Raw genomic sequence first — 21,849 nt, forward strand, 5'->3', positions numbered from 1 at the left:
GCTCAGCTGTAAGTACATAGTGGAGAGGCAGGTGTGGGTTGTGTTGTGAGAACCTGGTGTGCAGAGTGGTCTTTAGGGATAACCCCAGCTAGTGGACGTAGCTACTAGCTAGCGCTCTCTGTGTGACCGTTTTATTCATCTGGTGTGAAAGTAACATTTAGGGTTTTGTGGCTGTGTGATCAAACATCTCATTGTTTTACTTTGAGAGTACTAATTCTAAATGCATTTTAACTGGCCTGTTGGAATGTGGTGGAAAGAAAGCTTATAAAAAGGTTTCTTCAACGTGAGCGGTTCCTCAGCAAATAGTTTCTTTGCCCTAGAAGATCCTCTTGCTCTTCTGTAAGGAGAGATTCTTTCCTCTATTTAGCTCTGTTCTAATGTCTGTCTCCAGCTTATTTGTCCTAATATGTCATTCTGTTATCACCTTTGTCTTATCCATCTGTAATCAATGAATTTATACCCAACCTATTTTTTCCATTTTCTCATTTCTTTATCTTATTTTTGTTTAAGTCACTGGTACGTAAAAAAACATTTTCTACTATTTTTGTTGCGTTTATTTATCAACATAATCGATTACAAAACCCTTGAAAGCTAATGTAAAAAAAAATGTAAAAATGTAAAAGTCAATAGCTTAATTAAACAATTGAAAACTTTTCCAGTTTTTAAGGCTTCTATTGATTTAAAACACTATCAATGTTGATAATGTACAGTAAATACCATGGCAGACGATCTCCATGAGGGCTCTCAATTACTACTGACTGGAATAGATTGTCATATCATTACATCTCAGCCATATCTATTTGGAGTTAGGGGACACTAGTGGCCACCCGTGTGGCCCAGTTGGTAGAGCATGGCACATTTTTTATTTATTTAACCTTTATGTAACTAGGCAAGTCACTGAAGATCAAAGTCTTATTTACAGTAACGGTCTAGGAACAGTGGGTTAACTGCCTTGTTCAGGGGCAGAATGACAGATTTTTACCTTGTCAGCTCGGGGATTCGATCAAGCAACCTTTCGGTTACTGGCCGAACGCCCTAAACGCTAGGCTATCTTTTGCCCCAAACATGTCACGCCAGGGTTGGGGGTTTGATTCCCACGGGTGACCAGTATGAAAATGTTTTTTTAAAGTATGCCCTCACTACTATAAATCGCTCTGGATTTGAGCGTCTCCTAAATTACCCAAATGTAAATATGAATTCATCAGCAATGTTCCTTCGTTGGCTCCCCATGAACTGCGGTGCTACCGTTTACACTATACCAGGAAATGGCCCTTAACGATATGCATGGGTTGAGTGTGGTTAAAGTTGTATAGGCCTATACGTAAGCGATAAAATATGTTGTTCTGTGCATTCTCTGCAAATAATGGGCAGGCTTGGAGGATCCACGGAGTGCATCTTTGGAGTAGATTAGTTCCAGAAAGTGTACATGAGCCTATCTATATAGGCCTATATTTCTGAAAACGTAAATACGATATTGTGGTCTCTATACTTCCATCCCATGATGTGCTGGAGCTGTGTCATCATTTGCCCTTATTGAACACCCATCCTCCCACATTCCCTATAGCATAGCTCCCTTTGCTTTTCTTCCTTTCTATTCATCACTTGTCCTTCACCCTCTTCTCATCTCTCTCTCTTTCTTCACCCCTTTTCTCCATCCTCACTTGCACTGCTCAATTCGATGGTGTTTTCTGTTCTGGCCATGACTATGTGAAATGCTATACTCGCTAGGTGGAGTAATGCTGCCACTCTCACTTTTTCTTACTGTTCTCTCTCTCTCTCCATTTTCTCCTCCTTGCTCTTCTTTTCTCTCTGGGCCTATAGAGAAGCTTATTGAGGGACTGAAGTCCCCAGATACACACCTCCTGCTCCCTGACCTCCTGTCCATGGCTGATCCTTTTAGTGGAACTATGGAGGAGGCTGTCAATGGTAAAAGTACTTTGTCTTTCAGCCTCTCCTGGAGATTTCACAACTGTACCCACTTTTACATTGCTCTCCAAAAGTCAAGGTTTTCCATTGAATGCTCCATGGCAATGTCCTCTATCTGCCCTATGTTTATCTTATTTTGTTCTCTTGTGGGTGTCCTCTTAATCCCTCACTTTCTCCCTGTCTCCGCCTCCCTTCCTTGTTCTCCGCCTCCCTCTCTTTGCTTCCCGCTCGCCTTCTCTTCCCTCTCTCTCTCTCTCTCTACGTGTACAGTAGTGGGTCCAACAGAGGAGTCTCTGGTGAGTCTGGACTTTCTGATCCCTGGTCTGGAAGCTCCTGTGTCCCAGTCTGAGACAGACTCTGCACTGCTTCCTGGTTAGTTTCTGTCTCACAGGCAAGACGACACGCAATCTAGATGTTCCCAGAATACAATGCAACAGTGGAAGATGATGATTTAGATCCGAGGAAACAAAAAGGTTTAGGTTGACGTTTTTACTGGTAATACCAGCTCCACGATGGTATTGGGTCATTGTGTAAGGTTTTCAGAGGATGGAATGAAGCCATTGAGTACAATGACCACAGTTGATTGATATTTGGAGTGTTTGTCTATTATTAGCCTGGTTAGTCCAGTTATTAACGTGTCATTCACAACCAATGTTCTGATTCAAAACTGACATGAAATAAAATGGCTAATTTGAAATGGAGAAATGAAAAAGCATAGGCCCACTTCAACTCTGTGAAAAACAGATGACGGTGTCCTTGTACAACTATTATTCACAGGACGAGGCTGTTTTTTTGAGAATTGGGACGTTTATTATGCTGTGTATTTCATGCAGGGCTCTGTAATTGCATCACCCGGGGCTTTGTTGAATGATTTGATGATGCAAGCAAAAATACATCACATCTGTGTAGGCTCATTACTGGACAGGGCATAGTACAATGACTCACTTACGGTTGGATACTTTGATGTGTAGTGCCTCTTTTATCATACATTCTATAGCATGACATTTAAAGGCCCGATGTAGCCGTTTTTATATCAATAGCAAATAATTTCTGGGTAACAATTAACTCACTGTAATAGATTTCCATTAAAATGGGCAAAAATAGCTTTTTTGCCCCCCAAAATCTCAAGCAAGAATTTTGTTAGGACTGTCTGGGAATGGTGTGGGTGGGGAAGGGAAAACTGAAAACTAGCTGTTATTGGCAGAGAGGTTTAGAACGTTCTTTGTTATCGGTCTATTAACCAATTTATCACATGGTGACATCACCATGGAAAGCCAAAACTCCCGCCCATGCAAACCTGCTGGTTTGAAGGTCTTAGGTAGATTGTATTCAACCAGCAACCCTCCGGAATAACACTGATCAAATTTGCTCACACTTTTACAGTGTTAGTTTCATCAGCTGTTGTACAATATGATACAAAACACAGGGAAAGCAGAATTTTGACTGCGCTGAGCCTTTAATAAGTGCTACTAGGAACATGTGGAGTTTTTTTTCATACTTTGTCCTTGGTGCTTTAAAATGTTTTACTAAACATTATACAGTGATTCATTTATCCTGAACTAACAATTCCTGTTACCTCGTCTAACTCTCGCCTCCTCTGCCCTCCCTCCCCCAGACCCCCTGCTTGTGGAAGACACTCTGCTGGGCTGCTCTCTCATCTCTCCCCCCTCTGGAGCCTACTCTTTCTCCTCTGCTCCCGCTTCCACTGGCACTGGGTCTGTTCTGGATGAGTTTGACCTGGTATCTGCGGGTTGCACCCAGCTGCTGGCAGGTAAGGCACACCCACAAGCCCGAACTGTGCCACTTAGGCCTACAATTGGAGAGGCGAGTGTGCTTCTGTTTAAACTTGATGTATCTTGTAGGAACAACTGATTAGGTTATCCCTGTTAAGAGGCTAGCTCTAGTCACAACTACGCTAGCAGGCTCCACTGACTTGCATTCTAACTCTGAACCTCTGTAGCTGTGCGACACACCACCTCTTATTCCTCCTTTATCTCTCTCTATTTCGGCCATTTCTTATTCCTCTCCCAAACACGTTAACCTCCCCTTCCTCCTTTCTCTGGCTTCCTCCTCTGCAGACTCCTCTGATCTCCTGATCTCAGGCTTTGAGCCTGCGCCAAGTGCAGAGACGGGCAACGAGGATGAGTTTGACCCCATCCCTGTCATGGGCTCCAAAAACTCCTCTCAAGGTAAGGACAGGGTGGTGTTCAAGCCAGCCTTCATGCAGGGCCAGGAGGAAGGGCAGAGAATGGGTTTGTGGGCCTTGTCCCACACTCTGAGATGATGATGTCCTACTGTTCCTCAGCCATGGTCAGATGAATTCTGGGATTGATTCCAGTCAGTGTCCTCAGTAGTGTAATTGAACCCTGATCCTCTTCCCCTCTTAGATTAATCTGAGTAGCCATTCTCCCTGTGTGTAGTTATTCCTTCTTCTAACGACGCTCATAGATTGTATGTGGAGAGCAATTCCGCTTACTTCCTGTCTTTGTCTTCTGTAACTGCATCTTCTCTTCCTCTTTTCCCTGGCTTCTCTGTTCTTTATTCCCTCCCCTGCTTTCTCCCCCTGTCCTTCCTCCCCCCTGCTTCGCCCTGGCCCACCCCCCTGCCCCCCTCGTCTCTGTCTGGCCAGTTTCAGGAGGCCACTCTCGCAGTAACAGTGGCAGCTCTGAGTCCAGCCTGCCCAGCCTGGCCCGCTCCCTGCTCATGGTGGACCAGCTCATCGACCTGTAGAGGGCGCTGGGGAGCCGGGACACTAAATAGAGAGAGAGTGGGGGGGTGGAGGGATGAGGTAGAAGTAGTGACGCTCGAGAGGAGAGTAGACCCCAACATTAATCGTTACACCCCCGTTCCACTATTCGTTCCCGTGACTAACGCTTGTTCCATGTGAACTCCACCTGTGATTCCAAACACACTGGGCCATTGTCCTGTTCGTGTTTGTCCCATACCTCTGGTATTTATTCCCATCATGCCTCTTGTATTTATTCCCATCATGCCTCTGGTATTTATTCCCATCATGCCTCTGGTATTTATTCCCGTCATGCCTCTGGTATTTATTCCCGTCATGCCTCTGGTATTTATTCCCGTCATGCCTCTGGTATTTATTCCCGTCATGCCTCTGGTATTTATTCCCGTCATGCCTCTGGTATTTATTCCCGTCATGCCTCTGGTATTTATTCCCGTCATGCCTCTGGTATTTATTCCCGTCATGCCTCTGGTATTTATTCCCGTCATGCCTCTGGTATTTATTCCCGTCATGCCTCTGGTATTGATTCCCGTCATGCCTCTGGTATTGATTCCCATCATGCCCACCACTTTTCTTCTTCTCCCCTCTGCCCTCTCATTTCATGCTTTCACAGCATTTATATTTTCTTGCCCTTCTGGGGTCATCATGGCAAACAAGGTCACGGCATGCTGCTTCTACCTTTTGCGTTCATGACACACTAACTTCATCCAAGAGTTGTTCTTTCTGTAGAATGTTTCACCATGTTTTATTCCCGTCTCTGGTATGTCTAGGATCAGTGTCCAGTCACACGGCATTGTGTCCTATAGGGAACCAGAGAACTCCACTCTTGTAGTTGTTGTTATGGTGCACAAGTAGATGTCTCCTTTCTCCACTGTTATATTTCACTTGGATTATTATTTGTTTGCCCACATTTGGTAACACCAATATCACACCATTGATTTATTGTATATTGTAGACACACAAAAAAAATCAAGGGTATATCTGCCAATTTAATTATCTACCTTTCAGTGGCCGTGTTGTCAGGGCTTGTGTTTTAGCACTTAGCATGAGGTATCATAGCCTGCAGGTGGGATGGATGGGATGTCAGATCCACCAGCTGTTCCAGAGGTTGAGCCTTTCTTGTCTGTGGAAATTAGCGAATAAGTTCTTCAAAAAGCGAATACGTTCGCACCAACATAAGGCTTTAAGCCTACAATAACAGAAATGTGGAGTTAACATTCCCAAAGGAAGAAGCTAAGATGTGAAAACACAAGCTTGGCTAGGGAGTCGGCTGCACGTTGACAACGTTGATGCTTTTCGAAAGCATTTATTTGCTCGGTTTTCTTTTCTTGACCTCTTTAGTCTGACTACATGTATACAGACAGTCCATATCATCCCTTTCATTTCAGGCTGTATGTGCCCACGCAATCATTCCCTTCAAATGTGCATTCCCACAAAACGTCCATTCCTACATGTACATAGGTCCTATATCATAGTAATTTTTCGGCCCTACATACTGTAAATGTATGTTTACCTGCAATACCCACGGACTCTGATCCAGTGGTCTTTACGTTTTGGTACCTCAAAAAGTAATTGGTCAAATGTGCTCTGTTCCTCATCTGTCATCGTAGCGTTACATTGTGAAGAAAAAAAAAATATATAGAAAAATTAATTTCATATGTAACTAATATTAAATGTGAGTATGAATAGTGTTAGAGAATGAATGTATGAACTGAATATTAGTCTATAAATAAAGATGGATAATATATATAAATATAATTCTTAAGATGACAATTCTAGAAGAAATACATGATATGTTTTTCCTGTTTGTGCAGCTGTGTTTGAGAATGTGTTTCCCGCCATATTTCTCCCCGGATTACTATTGTGACATTAGTAAAAACATACAGTTATGACAATCTTAGCTTTGATCTGTTGAGGGTTGGGTAGGATTTCTCCAAGTAGCATCTGTTTACTTGCCTTCACCTAAGGAGGATTGTATTATAAACAAACTAGTTTGTTGTGCAATGGGACCACTACACAGGGAACTTTACCATGTCTTATACTGTACCATACTTACTCACGCTGTACAAAGGCAGAACTACAGTCTTCACTGAAATAGTGCCGCGACTCCATGCTTTCTCCGCACAGATTTTACATGATCAAAAAGATGCATATCGAAGCATGACCGTGTTGTTGAATGTTCTGGTTTGTTGGTAGACAGTGTTGTCATTGGTGTGTGTGTGTATGTGTGGACATACAGTAATGTAACTCCTAGCCAGTCTGAGTTGTTGGATGTGATGCGGTTGTGGTGTTTGAACTCGCTGCAAAAACAGTGACATCGACAGTGGTGTTGGTGTTCGTCATATTGAAAAGCACAGGCCGTCTTGAATTGCGCCCGAGTCACTCTGTTGCCTATAGAGGAAGCAAGCCACTGTATCTGAGAGTAGAGCATCTGTCTTTGAGTGGACCACTGGAGTCAGTGATCTGATTTGAATATGGTGAACGGAAAGAAATAATGACTCGTCATATCATGTTGTCACTACTGTAAAGTGTGTAATGAAGTGGTTGTGTATCAGACAGAGGGGCAAGCACTACACAGGACTCCACAACCACCACATACACGCCCTGATAGGACTGCTTGCTATGCTGTTGGGCATTTAAGGAATTACAGATAATTGCTCTACTGCAGTATTCGAAAACAAGGCATGCCAAGCGACAACACTTATTGACAGTATTCTGAAATCCAATGTTGTGTCCCATCTATCTCAGGCTTTTGTAGACATGTGCAACCAATGGAAGGCTGAAGTTCACATCTTAGCCCCCCTCACACCATCTGCAGATAGATAGATAGATACTCATGTGGCTATTGACCTATGCAATCCTTGCTTCTTCCTGTAGACACCACTGTGCTGTTGTAAAGGTCTTGCCCTCCAGGTAGTTACATTTGTTGTTGTGAAAAACAGAGAACCTTCATGTTACCCTGTTGTTTTTGCAAAAAGTGAAAAAGCTGTTGTTCTGGATCCCTGTCCGTTTCTATGACACCCAATCATGCGTCAGAGCTGTGATTTCTGTGTGCACAAATCTATTTTTGTGAGATAACTAAAGAATTACAAAGAGAGGGATGTCGAATAAACATATTCATGTGAATGTACTGTTGTGTGGAGTATTGATTGAGTGACTGAGGGTTTTTTTTTTGAGAATTTGACGCCCTCACAGTGGCAGTCATGTGGTTAACGTAATGGATTGGAAGAAAGATTGATTCAGAGGGAGAGGGGCGACACATTTTAACTAGCTGTTGTCTTTAAAAAAAACGCTTCTACTGAGGTACAATCAATTCAATCATGTACTGCAAATTAATCACTAGTTATTTTTACCATATTTACACATGCACAGAGGTTTAATTACTCATGTTTGGGAGATGACATTCAGAGTAGATTTCATAGTTTCTTGAGAAAATATGATGGAAAATATTCCTAATCCTTGCTTTGAATACAGTCACACACTTAGAATTTTGATAGGGATAACTCGTATACAAGAACTCACACACAGTGGCCCTCATGTCATATTAACTCTTTTTTAAATTGGGGTTAACCCCATTAACCCTCCCCTTCTGGAACTGCAAGCTAACGCTGCTCTGTCTGCTCCCTGTCTGCACAGGTAAGACTGCCTCTGTGGAAATGCATGCATGCCTGCTTGCCCCTCTGTCTCTTTCTTACTGTGGACCAATGGGTTTTCTTTTATATCCTACTATTAAAGAGAGGCATACAGAACCTACATACCCTTTGCATGATTGAATTCGTTTCCTTCCATCTGTTTTCATTTTGTTCCTTTGCAAAACATGTTTTGATCAAATGTCACTGAGTTCAATGCAACTTTTTTTTTCCTCCATCCTGTTCATATTTTTATCTGATTCTATAACTCTTGTTTATCATGTCTTGTTTTTTTATATATTTTAATTCCATATAAATACATTTCAAGTAGGTTTTGTTGTAAATATCATACTCTAGCCCAGGGTTGTCAAACTCATTTTGCCCCAGGGCCTGCATTCAGTCTTCAATGAGGTCTGGAGGGCCGCACTGAAAATGTGTTATATTTTCTTGCTGTCAAAATTTGCAGAAAATAGTCATCTCCATATTTAAAAAGAAAAAAAAAAATCTATGATTCCTAACTGTCAGGCTTTCATGTTGGTGATTATTAGTGAGGTGGACACAGTCAAGTCACACTCCTTGACTTTTTCCATATTTTGTCTTACAAAGTGGGATTAAAATGGATTTGTAATCGATCTACACACAATCTGTATTGTCAAAGTGGAAGAATCTTTTGGTTTGATCATTGCTTGACAGCCATTTTCAAGGCAAAACTGTTATAGTGTTGTCTTGGTAAGCAACTCAAGTGTATATTTGGCCTCGTTCTAGTCTTGCTGAAAGGTACATTTTTTCAAACTGTTATTTCACGTGATAAGTTGACTGAGAACACATTCTAATTTACAGTAACAGCCTGGGGAATAGTTACAGGGGATGATTAGGTGGCCAAGATGGTATGAAGGCCAGATTGGGAATTTAACCAGGACACCAGGGTTAACACCCCTACGATAAGTGCCATGGGATCTTTTGTGACCACAGAGAGTCAGGACACCCGTTTAATGTCCCAGCCAAAAGACAGCACCCTACACAGGGCAACGTCCCCAATCACTGCCCTGGGGCATTGAGATATTTCTTTAGACCAGAGGAAAGGGTGCCTCCTACTGGCCCTCCAACACCCCTTCCAGCAGCATCTGGTCTCCCATCCAGGGACTGACCAGGACCAACCCTGCTTAGCTTCAGAAGCAGCAGGCAGTGTGATGCAGGTTGGTATGCTCCTGTGTCTGTTGGAAAGCAGAGTGAAACAAGTTTTCCCCTAGGATTTTGCCTGTGCTTAGCTCTATTACGTTTTTGTTCTCAAAAAAAAATCTCCCTAGTCCTTTCCGATGACAAGCATACCCATAACATGATGTAGCCACCACCATGCTTGAAAATATGAAGACTGGTATTCAGTGATGTGTTGGATTTGCCACAAACGTAACGCTTTGTATTCAGGGGGAAAAAAGATTTCTTTGCCACATTTTTTGCAGTATTACTTTAGTGAATATCTTTTCTTCCGCACAGGCTTCCTTATATCATTCTGTCATTTAGGTTAGTATTGTGGAGTAACTACAATGTTGTTGATCCATCCTTAGTTTTCTCCTTTCACAACCATTAAACTCTAACTATTTTAAAATCACCGTTGGCCACATGGTGAAATCCCTGAGTAATTTCCTTCCTCTCCGGCAACTGAGTTAGGAAGGACGCCTGTATCTTTGTAGTGACTGGGTGTATTGATACACCATCCAAAGTGTAAGTAATAACTTCACCATGCTCCAATGGATATTCAGTATCTTCTTTAATTTTACCCATCTACCAATAGGTGCCCTTCTTTGCCAGAAATTGGAAAACCTCCCTGGTCTTTGTTGTTGAATCTGTGCTTGAAATGAACTGTAAGGTCCCTCAGTTGAGTAGTTAACTGTATCTGTGGGGTACAAAGATGAAGTAGTCATTCAAAGATCGTGTTAACCACTATTATTGCACAACATCTTTACTCCTGAATTATTTAGGCTTGCTATAACAAAAGTGTTGAATACTTATTGACTCATGACAATGTGTGTAGATCAGTGACACAAAATCAAAATGTAATCAATTTTAAATTCAGGCTATAATACAACAAAATGTGGGAAAAGTAAAGTGTTGTGAATACTTTCTGAAGGCACTGTATGTCCATTATCAAATTGACACTTTCGGTTTGGTTTTACACCTTTTTAAAGTATTATTGTGTTTTATTTCTAAATAACAATATCTTATCTGTTAGAGCTTGCTAGTTCTCAGAAAAGGATTGCCCCACTCCCCTGTTCTCTCACTACTTTCCGAGGGGCAATGGCAGCTTCAGATTGCTCTCCTGTCTGGTCTTGTTTGACTTACCATTCAGAAATTCAATTGACACATTTTGATTTTCAGTGGGAAGTAACTAGTGTATGTGAATGGTATGTCAAATCATGTTTAGATTGTATATCATTTCCCGTCACATTCTGTGCACACCATAACAAAACTAGTCATTACAATGTGTAATGAACTTGAATGTTAGTTGACTATCCTGGTTTAAACGGCCTGTCAGTCTGACTGTTGTCCTCTGTACCCTACAGACCTGCAGAGGGAACCTAGCAGCTGTGAGACACTACCAGGTTCCTCCAGGACCGACAGCTCTGGACCAGCTGTTGAAGAGGAGCACAGACAGAGACCTCCCTTTGCCCACAACAGCATCATTCCCCCCTCACTGTATCCAGATGAGACAAACTCCCACCTGTTGCCTTCTAAGTCCTCTGACCAGCCAATCAAGCCCGGCCAGAAACAGTCCCAGTGTCTCTCACCTCCTACACAGCAGCACCCAGTCCCCTCCCCTGATATCTTCCTGCAGGCCCCTTTCAGGATTGCAGGGAAAGAAGGGAGAGATGTGTTTACCAACTCCCCTTTCCCTCTGGCCCACAAGCCTGCTCTGCCATCTGATCCTTTCCTCCAGGCCCCCTTTGGGAAGAGGAATGAGATAGCTGGGGCTGCTGTCACTGTCTCCCACCCTCCACAGCCCAACAAACAGCCCCTCTGCCAGGTCCAGCCAAACACCCACCATCCCCATAGTCTTTTACATCCCAGTGTCCAGGGGAAGGCCCTGTTCACACCTGTTGCTGCCCCTAGGCCCATCATCCGGCAGGCCCAGCCCAGGTACTCCCGGTGCTCAGAGGTCCCCCTGCCCCAGCAGCCTGTCGCAGCCCACCGCGTGGTCTCCAGTGTGGGGCAGCAGGCTGCTGTGGGCTCGGTGGCTGTGGGCCCCCTGCACTCCTGGACCATTGGAGGCAGAGCTATAGTGGATCCATTCCTCAGGGCTCCCTTCCACCCCAGATGCCAACAGGGAAAGCCTTGATATCTGGACCCCCCTCCCCTCTCCCCAAATTCAAAATCTGTCCCCACACCAAATGCCAAAGCTGGCCTCCATCTAGTGCCTACATGTAAGGAGGGAGGTTATCAGCGGAAGTCTGTCCCAAGCCAGCCCTGCTCTTTCCCCCTGTGGAGGGCATAACCCAGTCCCAGCAGCCCTCTTGTAAGTGTGCAATCTAGATTACTCTGGCTCCCTCTGTTGAGGATGTAATAGGTAGACTGACTGTTTTTCTGTGCAATTGCAGTATTAATCATGACTTGCTCCATCTTGCCCATATTCAACTTGTTTTTTTACACGCTCGTTCTACCTCAGCTTTCTGATTCGCCTTCAGATGAAACACTGGTAGATTGTGGCACTTCATTTGCATTTCATGAGGATTTCCAGGACACATCAAACTGCTAAAACTATATTGAAAATAAAGATTGTCCAGGATTGTTTCACTTTAAAAGTACTAATGGCAATCTACATTTTCTGAATTTGAGAAATCTCCCATGTAAAAGGAAAAGAAGAACAAAGGATATTGTTTTATTTGTTAATGGTTTGTGTTTGTATACTTACTGTATATAATTTTTTTTACATTGTTTTCAACACCATGTTAATAATATACTAAATGTTGTGTAAATGACATTGGGTTTATATGGTTCGACTATACTATGGTAGTACTAAATTACATCAGTTGAGTATTTGCCTGATGAGCTGGTGACATTTGACCTCTGTCAAACGTGTATATTCTCCTTCTATTACTCCATACTTTTTAACCGTTGTTTTACGTAGTTTCCTTCTTCACAGGTCAACATAGGTCTTTAAATGTTTTATAAAAAGACCTGTTGTCAACAGCAAGAGGAAAGGCTTATCGTGAAGGATACTTAGCTTTGGTCCATAACCATAGCAGGAGTCTGTCTCTATGCTGTATTTGAATGTCTTGTTAAGTTACTATGGATCAAAATGCACTCTAACACACATTAGGAACACCTTCCTAATATTTAGTTGCACCCCCCCCCCCCCCCCCCCCCTCCCCAGAGCAGCCTCAATTCACATTGACACTACAAGATGTTGAAAGTGTTCCACAGGGATGCTGGCCAATGTTTCGTCTAAGCTGCGCTCGGGCACGCAGCTCCCTGGGACTGCTATAAGAAATATCAGCGCGTGCAGAGAAGCACGAGATTAAACTTCACGCAACTTACCAGTTTTCCCTGTTAACACTATGACCGTTTCCCTTTACTGTGGGAATTGTGATCGAATCAACGCAATATTAGCAACTTTCAATGCAACATCCCGAAACAAAACAAACTATGCAAGACTTAGTATGCAAAACTAACTTTACAAGAGATTTTGTTTGTCGGCAGAACGCATCAGAGCAGGATTCTATTACATTGACAGGCACGCCTCGGGCACATACTCTACACAGACCGGTGCGGCATAACCAATCAGAGCTGCAGTAGGCCTATATGCAAATAGACCATTGCCATATATGGATCTGTGCCATTCCTTTGAACTGGACTGTGTTTACAGCATCAGCGGTCATGGGTAGATGCACTTGTTTTGAGATCAAAGCGAGAGCTGCATGTAGCCACGTGTGCACATTTGTTCATATCCTTTGCTAGTTTGTGAGTTATTAGCCCAGTTATAGATCATTTGTAGTCAGCAACGGGGGAGTGATTGTTCTCTACAAGAGCACAAAACATGTACATTTCTAGACATCTTTGAAAAGCGAGTCAGGTAAAGAGCTTTTTTTTTTGTCTTAAAGGGGCAGTGTTGTACTTTGAAACAGGCTTGAATAAACTAAGTAGCCAATAGGCAGAGGGTAGCATAATTTGTCTGATTCTCTCTAATAATGGTATGGGAATAATGATGAATTTTATTTTGTAAAGTGGTTTCTTGCATCAAACAACACAACATTTTCAGTCACCTCCTTGTCTCGATGACAAGTGTATAGCTCCACCCGGCACAGCCAGAAGAGGACTGGCCACCCCTCAGAGCTTGGTTCCGCTCTAGATTTCTTCCTAGGTTCTGGCCTTTCTAGGGAGGTGTTGAGGACAGCACAGCAGTCTGATGCTCTCACCTGTGATTACTGTTCAACAACACCCTCACTGGTCAATGCTTTGTTAACAACCACACTGTGCTGTTAACAGAATGAAGGATTTTTCATGAAATTATGTAGTAGGCTGGTTGTTTCTTTTTATTCAGTCACTTTACATGTCTACCAATCTGATTAAACATTCATGTTAACAATATGCTTATTTACACATTTGTAATTGTACTCACTGTCAAGTGGCATTCTTACCACTAATGACTAATGGTCCAGAGTGATCGGTCAGAAGGGTATTTTACCAAATGTAGTCCTTATACAACATGGAAGTGAAGAGTCTTTATATCTCTGATTGCTTCAGTGTGTGCGAGCATGTTCTCAGCATCACCCTCACCATGTAGGAAATTGCAACAGAAATAGCGGTAGTAGAGTGATCTACCTGTCTGTCACACAGAAGGAGTTGATCCAGGGGCAGGCCACAGCGGCTCAGCGCTCCCTTGGGTGTGTGAGTCTAGTGCCTAACCTTCTCTGCCAGGGCTCTATGGCATCATAGTTGGCCTTTGCTTTTACTGCCTCCAACCCCTCTGCCACCTAGTTTAGCTCGTTGCCGTTGGCGCAGTGATTTGCCACAGGCATGCCTATATGAGGTCACTCTCGACAGGATTGTGTCTCTGTGTCCTTCTATAATATCTCATTTAACCCATTTTAATCTCATCAGTCACAATAGTGGGGGAAAAAACGTTTGTACTTTACAGGCTCTAGAGAAGTTAAAGTTGTACTTATCAAAAATAAGTATTATATTATGAATGTGTCTAGTGTGATTCAGAGATGTTTCATACGATTTCTCAAAATGGTCACAAGACCACAAGCATTCATCTCCAAGGTGTCCTTTTACAGAAACATTTGGTACTAGAAGTCTGTATTCAACTGCTTAAAAAAACAAATACATTGTTGAAATGTTTAAATATTGTCTTTGTACCTGTCATTTTTAAAGGGTCTAGTTTACATATGTGCCTTCATTTTTGATACATTACATCCCTGATGCTCGTGGTATATGAAAGTATCATAGCGGTCATATTTGTGACCAATGGGAAAATATAGTGGCTCGAAATTCATAGCAGATTATTTATTTTTCAAAAAATGAAGTTGAGTTGGGTAATGGATATACATGATCAAGATGACTTTACCATTATCCATTAGCCTTTACACATGTTTAAATCAATGATTTTAATTGTAAATGTCATATTTTGTTATTTCAGGGAGAATTGGCCATGTGTAGACCCATACACTCAATTAGTGTAATATAACTTAAATATGTAATGTCAATAGGTTTGTTTAGTGTCTCTTTCACAAGGGTAGACCTGGTTTATCAGAGTACTGGGACGTAGCCACAGGTGTACACCTGGTTTTTATGGTTATTTGGGCTGAGATATGCAGGTGTAGATCTGGGTTATATTAGTATTGGGACTCAGTCAACGGTGTAGACCTGGTTTGTACTTGAGGTGCAGGGGTAGACTTGGTTTACAGTTTGAGTATTCAGGCTTAGGCCAGGCTTAGTTGACTAATTGGGTTCAAGCACAGGTGCAGACTTTAGGTACCGTGTGTAATTTGGACCTGAAGTACAGGTGTAGACCTGTGTATAAATTGGGTCTGACATGTGGAATTACACATTTTTATGACAATTGGGGCTCACATGTAGCAGTAGACCAGTTGTACAGTTGAAGTCTGAAGTTTACATACACCTTAGCCAAATACATTTAAACTCAGTTTTTCACAATTTACTGAATTAAATCTAGTAAAAATTCCCTGTCTTAGGTCAGTTAGGGTCACCACTTTATTTTAAGAATGTCAAATATCAGAATAATAGTACAGAGAAGGATTTATTCCAGCTTTTATTTCTTTCATCACTTTTCCCTGTGGGTCAGAAGTTTACATACACTCAATTAGTATTTGGTAGCATTGCCTTTAAATTGTTTAACTTCGGTCAAATGTTTCGGGTAGCCTTCCACAAGCTTCCCACAATAGGTTTGGTGAATTTTGGCCCATTCCTCCTGACAGAGCTGGTGTAACTGAGTCAGGTTTGTAGGCCTCCTTGCTCGCACATGCTTTTTCAGTTCTGCCCACAAATTGTCTATGGGATTGAGGTCAATGCTTTGTGATGGCCACTCCAATACCTTGACTTTGTTGTCCTTAAGCCATTTTGCCACAACTTTGGAAGTATGCTTGGGGTCATTGTCCATTTGGAAGACCCATTTGCGACCAAGTTTTAACTTCCTGACTGATGTCTTGAGATGTTGCTTCAATATATCCACATAATTGTCCTTCCTCATGATGCCATCTATTTTGTGAAGTGCACCAGTCTCTCCTGCAACAAAGCACCCCCACAACATGATGCTGCCACCCCACGTGCTTCACGTTTGGGATGGTGTTCTTCGGCTTGCAAGACTCCCCCTTTTTCCTCCAAACATAACGATGGTCATTATGGCCAAACAGTTCTATTTTTGTTTCATCAGACCAGCGGACATTTCTCTAAAATGTACAATCTTTGTCCCCATGTGCAGTTGCAAACCGTAGTCTGGCTTTTTTATGGTGGTTTTGGAACAGTGGCTTCTTCCTTGCTGAGCAGACTTTCAAGTTATATCGATATAGGACTCGTTTTACTGTGGATATAGATACGTTTGTACCTGTTTCCTCCAGCATCTTCAAGGTCCTTTGCTGTTGTTCTGGGATTGATTTGCACTTTTCGCACCAAGTACGTTCATCTCTAGGAGACAGAACGCGTTTCCTTCCTGAGCGGTATGACGGCTGCGTGGTCCCATGGTGTTTATACTTGCGTACTATTGTTTGTACAGATGAACGTGGTACCTTCAGGCGTTTGGAAATTGCCCCCAAGGATGAACCAGACTTGTGGAGGTCTACAATTTTTTTCTGAGGTCCTGGCTGATTTCTTTTGATTTTCCCATGATGTCAAGCAAAGAGGCACTGAGTTTGAAGGTAGACCTTGAAATACATCCACAGGTCCAATTGACTCAAATTATGTAAATTAGCCTATCAGAAGCTTCTACAGCCATGACATCATGTTCTGGAATTTTCCAAGCTGTTTAAAGGCACAGTCAACTTGTATGTAAACTTCTGACCCACTGGAATTGTGATACAGTGAATTATAAGTGAAATAATCTGTCTGTTAACAATTGTTGGGAAAATGACTTAGTAGATGTCCTAACCGATTTGCCAAGACTATAGTTTGTTAACAAGAAATTTGTGGAATGGTTGAAAGACTAGTTTTAATGACTCCAACCTAAGTGTAGGTGAACTTCCGACCTCAACTGTATGTATATACACACACATACACACACACATTTTCTGTCCATTAAAATAACATCAAATTGATCAGAAATACAGTGTAGACATTGTTAATGTTGTAAATGACTATTGTAGCTGGAAATGGCTGCTTTTTTTATTGGAATATCTACATAGGCGTACAGAGGCCCATTATCAGCAACCATCACTCCTGTGTTCCAATCGCACGTTGTGTTAGCTAATCCAAGTTTATAATTTTAAAAGGCTAATTGATCATTAGAAAACCCTTTTGCAATTATGTTAGCACAGCTGAAAACTGTTGTTCTGATTAAAGAAGCAATAAAACTCGCCTTCTTTAGACTAGTTGAGTATCTGGAGCATCAACATTTGTGGGTTCGATTACAGGCTAAAAATGTTGTTCTGAGAGATGAAGGCTATTCCATGCGAGAAATTGCCAACAAACTGAAGATCTCGTACAACGCTGTGTACTTCTCCCTTCACAGAACAGCGCAAACTGGCTCTAACCAGAATAGAAAGAGTGGGAGGCCCTGGTGCACAACTGAGCAAGAGGACAAGTACATTAGAGTGTCTAGTTTGAGAAACACATGCCTCACAAGTCCTCAACTGGCAGCTTCATTAAATAGTACCCGCAAAACACCAGTCTCAACGTCAACAGTGAATGACGATGCGACTCCGGGATGCTGGCCTTCTAGGCAGAGTTCCTCTGTCCAGTGTCTGTGTTCTTTTGCCCATCTTAATCTTTTCTTTTTATTGGCCAGTCTGAGAGATGGCTTTTTCTTTACAACTCTGCCTAGAAGGCCATCATCCCGGAGTCGCCTCTTCACTGTTGACATTGAGACTGGTGTTTTGCGGGTACTATTTAATGAAGCTGCCAGTTGAGGACTAAAGCAATATGGATTACATGTTAGGGTTACTAATAAGATTTGCATAGTGGCATGTCTGGGAAAAATTTGGATAAGCATTTTCTATTTAGCCTTAAGGAGTTAACAGTGGCTAACTCAAGCAAATGACTTGGTCAGCATCCAGGAAGTGTTCTAAGCATAGGTAGCTTGGGGCATGAAACTTATAGAGCAGGTGTATCGTCTCTGTGCTGGCAGGAACACTGCACCTGTCTTGGCAGATGGTGGATATATCCAGAGGTATTAAAGATATACAGTACAGTCGCTAATGAAAGTCTACACACCCCTTGCACAGTCTTCACATGTTGCTGCCTCAAAATGTGATCATAAAATTGATTATATTACATTTTTATTCCTATCGATCAACATAAACGAATGAAAAAAAATCTAGATTTAAAAAAAAAATGGATGTATCGATTGCATATGTCTTTACACCCGGTAGTTAATGCTTGGTGGAACCACCTTTGGCAGCCATTACAGCAGTGAATCATTTTGAATAAGATTCTACCAACCTTTTACAACATACGGTATATACATTTTTGGGGGTCAAAATTGCTGAAGCTCAGTAAATTTGGATGGGAATCATTGATGGACAACAATATTCAAACCTTGTTTCTGATTTTTAAGCTGATTTAAGTCAGGACTGAGACTGGACCATTCGAACACTCAACACCCCTTGGAAAGCCATTCTAGTGTGTCTTTGGCATTCAAATTTATGTAATTGCCACGCTCAAAAATAAAACTATCCCAGGGTTCGATTTTCAGAAGAGGAAGGCTTTCCTTTTAACTTTTTTCCTGGGCTTTGTTCTCCTTTCATATTTCTTTAGATTTTAACACACACTTCAGTATCTGCCAGTGACAAGCATACCCATGATGCTGCCACCACAATACATAAATACAAAGGGATCAAAAACATTGCATTCACTCCACATTACTGGCCTGTATGATAAAGTGAAAAGAAGGAGCCTGTGTTAAAAATTCCACTCCAAATGATCCATTCTGTTATCCATTCTAAATTAAACACTACAGGTTTTGGTCAAATCAAATGCAACAAAACACAAAGTGAAGCCCTCTATTTTAAAATATTGTGGTGGCAGCATCATGTTATGGATATGCTTGTCATCGGCAGGGACTGGGGAGTTTGTCAGGATCAAAATAAATATGAAAGGGGCAAAGCCCAGGTAGAAAGTTAAAGGAAAATCACTTTAAAACGGTGCTCACCGTTCTTCAACAGCCTTTTTAAAGTATGCTTGCTTCTGTTTGGTGGGTATGGCCTGATCAGTATGGATGTGACCATTTGAAATTTCAAAACTTGTGCAGCACACACCATACACAGTATCCCTCTAAGCCACCATAATCACAGAGTTTTTCAACTGGTCGCTCAGTACAGTACCATTTCTGTTTTGTTGTACTGAACGCACCTCTTGTGTGTCTATCTGGGCCAGGGAAGATGAACTGGGAGAGCAGTGGGAGATAACATGAGAGTTCATCTAAAATGATATTACAAACACACAAAGCTCATTGTACAGGGGCTATTTACTGATTTATCAGTCTCACCTCAAACCCAGTACGGACTTCTCAATGCATTATTCATGTCTAGCTATTTCCTCTGAGACGCATTCTGTTTGACGTTAAGTACTCCGCGTGAAATAGCCTACAGCGTCCTTACTTTTCCTGAACTTTATCTGTCTACTCTGCTCTAATACAGTATGTCATTTTGGTTAGTTCTAGAATATAGGTGAAGCTTATCAGCAAAAGTGATAATGAATGACATAACAGGCCATCTTTGTTCTGAAATTCAATATTTTATTACAATCTGAAAAAGGACTGGCTGGTTTTGGATACATTCTGCACATTCTATACATTAATTGGAGGTACTCAGTAAGCACATATTCAATACACACTTATCTGGATTGGAAATGGAATTAGACCCTAGTGGATTCACAGAGATCCTCATTCCTAGTACTGCTGTAGGAATGGTTACACAACAAAATTCCCCATTTAACAACAGCCAAAGGTCACGTCAAAAGGTGAGTGTGCTCTGGCTGGTCCCTGATTTGGCCAATGGTAGGTCAGCCATGCTGATTTTAAAGGCATAATCTGTCAGATTTGGTGATTTACAATGGTAATTTGAATTAATGACATATATTACAATAGTGCCGTATGAGCTCCGTACAACTGCCATAACCCAATATCTAAGGTTGTTAGTGTTTTTTGTAACAATGTAAAAGGTTCAAAGTAGCAGGATCCGGCTGTTGAAATCACATATTGTGCATTTAACAGTCCACAGGACATGCTTTTCATTCCTTTGGCTTTAAAAACTCGTCACATGATTTCTGTGTAAACAAACAAACAAATGAATCCGTTCTTACCAGTACGAGGTTTTCCTCATTGCTAATGTGTCTGACATGTTTGTCATTCCTTGCAATATACTTATTGATTGATTGATTTAAAAAATGCATTCATTCATTCAGTGATTCATCCATAATACACATAGGTTTGTATCAATCAGCATGTAAGATGTACCTATATAACACATAAAAGACAGAGTTAAAAGCTGAGCCATTGATCTTTTAACTTATGAAATACTTTGTTTATCCCTTCTGCTAAAGATGTAAATATTCTGCTTCCATTGATTTAAGCAAAGCAGTAAAGAGTTGGCATTAACTTCACTGTAGTCTCGTGAGTCTTACAGTAAAAAAAATGATACAACTTCCTGATCAGTTAGAATAGAGAACATGGAACATCTAATGGAACTTTGTTTTACAGATCAATTGCTCAGCTTCTCTCTGAACCGTTGAGTGAAGTAGAGCTGGGCTTGCTGTCCTGCCTGTCAATCTGTTGATAGTGGTTTGGATTGGTGGAGAAGAGAAAGGCACAGTATTCGGGACATTTTCAGGGGCCCTCAGGGTCCTTGCTGCTCAGTTCTTTAACAGATGCATTGGCCTTCCTTCCTTTTTCCTCAGAGAAATTGGTCAGATGGGTGTGGGGGAGGGCGGGAAGGGGGAGGGGCTCTGCATGAGGGTGGGGCCTGAGGGGTCGGAGAAAAAACAGGTGGAGGGTTGGGTGGAGCAACAGGTAGGGGAGGACTTACAGAAGTTGGGGGCAGAGCTTGGTTTGGAGGGGGGGTGATGCAGGACGGAGGGGGAGTGGATGGCAGGGGTGGAAGAGTGGAGGTGGGAGAGGGGGGCATGTGGGAGAGGGTGTCAAGTGAGGAAGCGTGACTGTAGGTGTGAGGCAGACTGTAGATTGGCGTGGAGGGCTGGTGGTAGATTGGATAACGAGGTGCAGGGTAGGATTTCACCCGGGTGAAGCTAATGCACCTACCCTGTAAAATTAGAGAGGGATAAAACAGGGAAGAGAGCAATAAGAGGCAGTCATCAGGGCCCAGTTTAAAAAAAACTTTTTAACATTTTTGGAAAAATGTGGTCTTTCAAAACTAAAAATGACATTCTGAACTTCCATATAATGATTCAGTAATCCTATCTGACCTTGAATCAGGATTAAATGTTGTTTTTGCATTTTTCAAAATTCTAAAGGCAGTGATTAATATAGCTTTGATGCAGAAAATCAGGACAATATTGAACCCACAGAAAGGGTGGATTTAGAAAGGTGAAAGGCACTACAACCGAGATATTTCAAATGTAACTAAAATGGGGAGGCTTAAAAAACGTTCTTTATTCTGATAATTAAAGCTTCATTACGTTAAATTTACTGCAGTATACTGTCTACCCCTTAGTGGACTCGACTATTTCAGCCACACCCGTTGCTGAAAAGTGTATAAAATCGAGAACACACCCATGCAATCTCAATAGACAAACATTGGCAGTACAATAGCCTTACTGAAGAGCTCAGTGACTTTCAACATGGCACCGTCATAGGATGCCATCTTCCCAGCAAGTCAGTTCATCAAATTTCTGCCGTGCAAGAGCTGCCCCGGACAACTGTGAGTG

General features: G+C 42.0%; 2 protein-coding genes across 5 annotated transcripts in view; one reads left to right on the forward strand and one right to left on the reverse strand.

The window, feature by feature from the left end:
• LOC120025900 (AP2-associated protein kinase 1-like) overlaps nucleotides 1–12,269 on the forward strand; it is a 28,966-nt gene extending 16,697 nt beyond the window's left edge. For 2 of the 4 annotated variants that reach the window (XM_038970614.1, XM_038970617.1), the window contains 5 exons: nucleotides 1,822–1,926; nucleotides 2,197–2,298; nucleotides 3,542–3,697; nucleotides 4,005–4,115; nucleotides 10,860–12,269. In XM_038970614.1, coding sequence (XP_038826542.1) covers nucleotides 1,822–1,926; nucleotides 2,197–2,298; nucleotides 3,542–3,697; nucleotides 4,005–4,115; nucleotides 10,860–11,632 — 1,247 coding nt within the window. In that variant the 3' untranslated portion in view covers nucleotides 11,633–12,269. The remainder of the gene's footprint in view (nucleotides 1–1,821; nucleotides 1,927–2,196; nucleotides 2,299–3,541; nucleotides 3,698–4,004; nucleotides 4,116–10,859) is intronic. The other 2 variants (XM_038970615.1, XM_038970616.1) reach the window with 2 other exon arrangements.
• An 8,589-nt stretch (nucleotides 12,270–20,858) lies between these two features.
• LOC120025585 (anthrax toxin receptor 1-like) overlaps nucleotides 20,859–21,849 on the reverse strand; it is a 34,487-nt gene continuing 33,496 nt past the window's right edge. The window contains exon 20 of the mRNA XM_038970140.1: nucleotides 20,859–21,224. Within this exon, the coding sequence (XP_038826068.1) occupies nucleotides 20,859–21,224 (366 nt within the window). The remainder of the gene's footprint in view (nucleotides 21,225–21,849) is intronic.

This window comes from Salvelinus namaycush, chromosome 31, assembly GCF_016432855.1.
Source record: "Salvelinus namaycush isolate Seneca chromosome 31, SaNama_1.0, whole genome shotgun sequence".
Taxonomy (NCBI): Eukaryota; Metazoa; Chordata; class Actinopteri; order Salmoniformes; family Salmonidae; genus Salvelinus; species Salvelinus namaycush.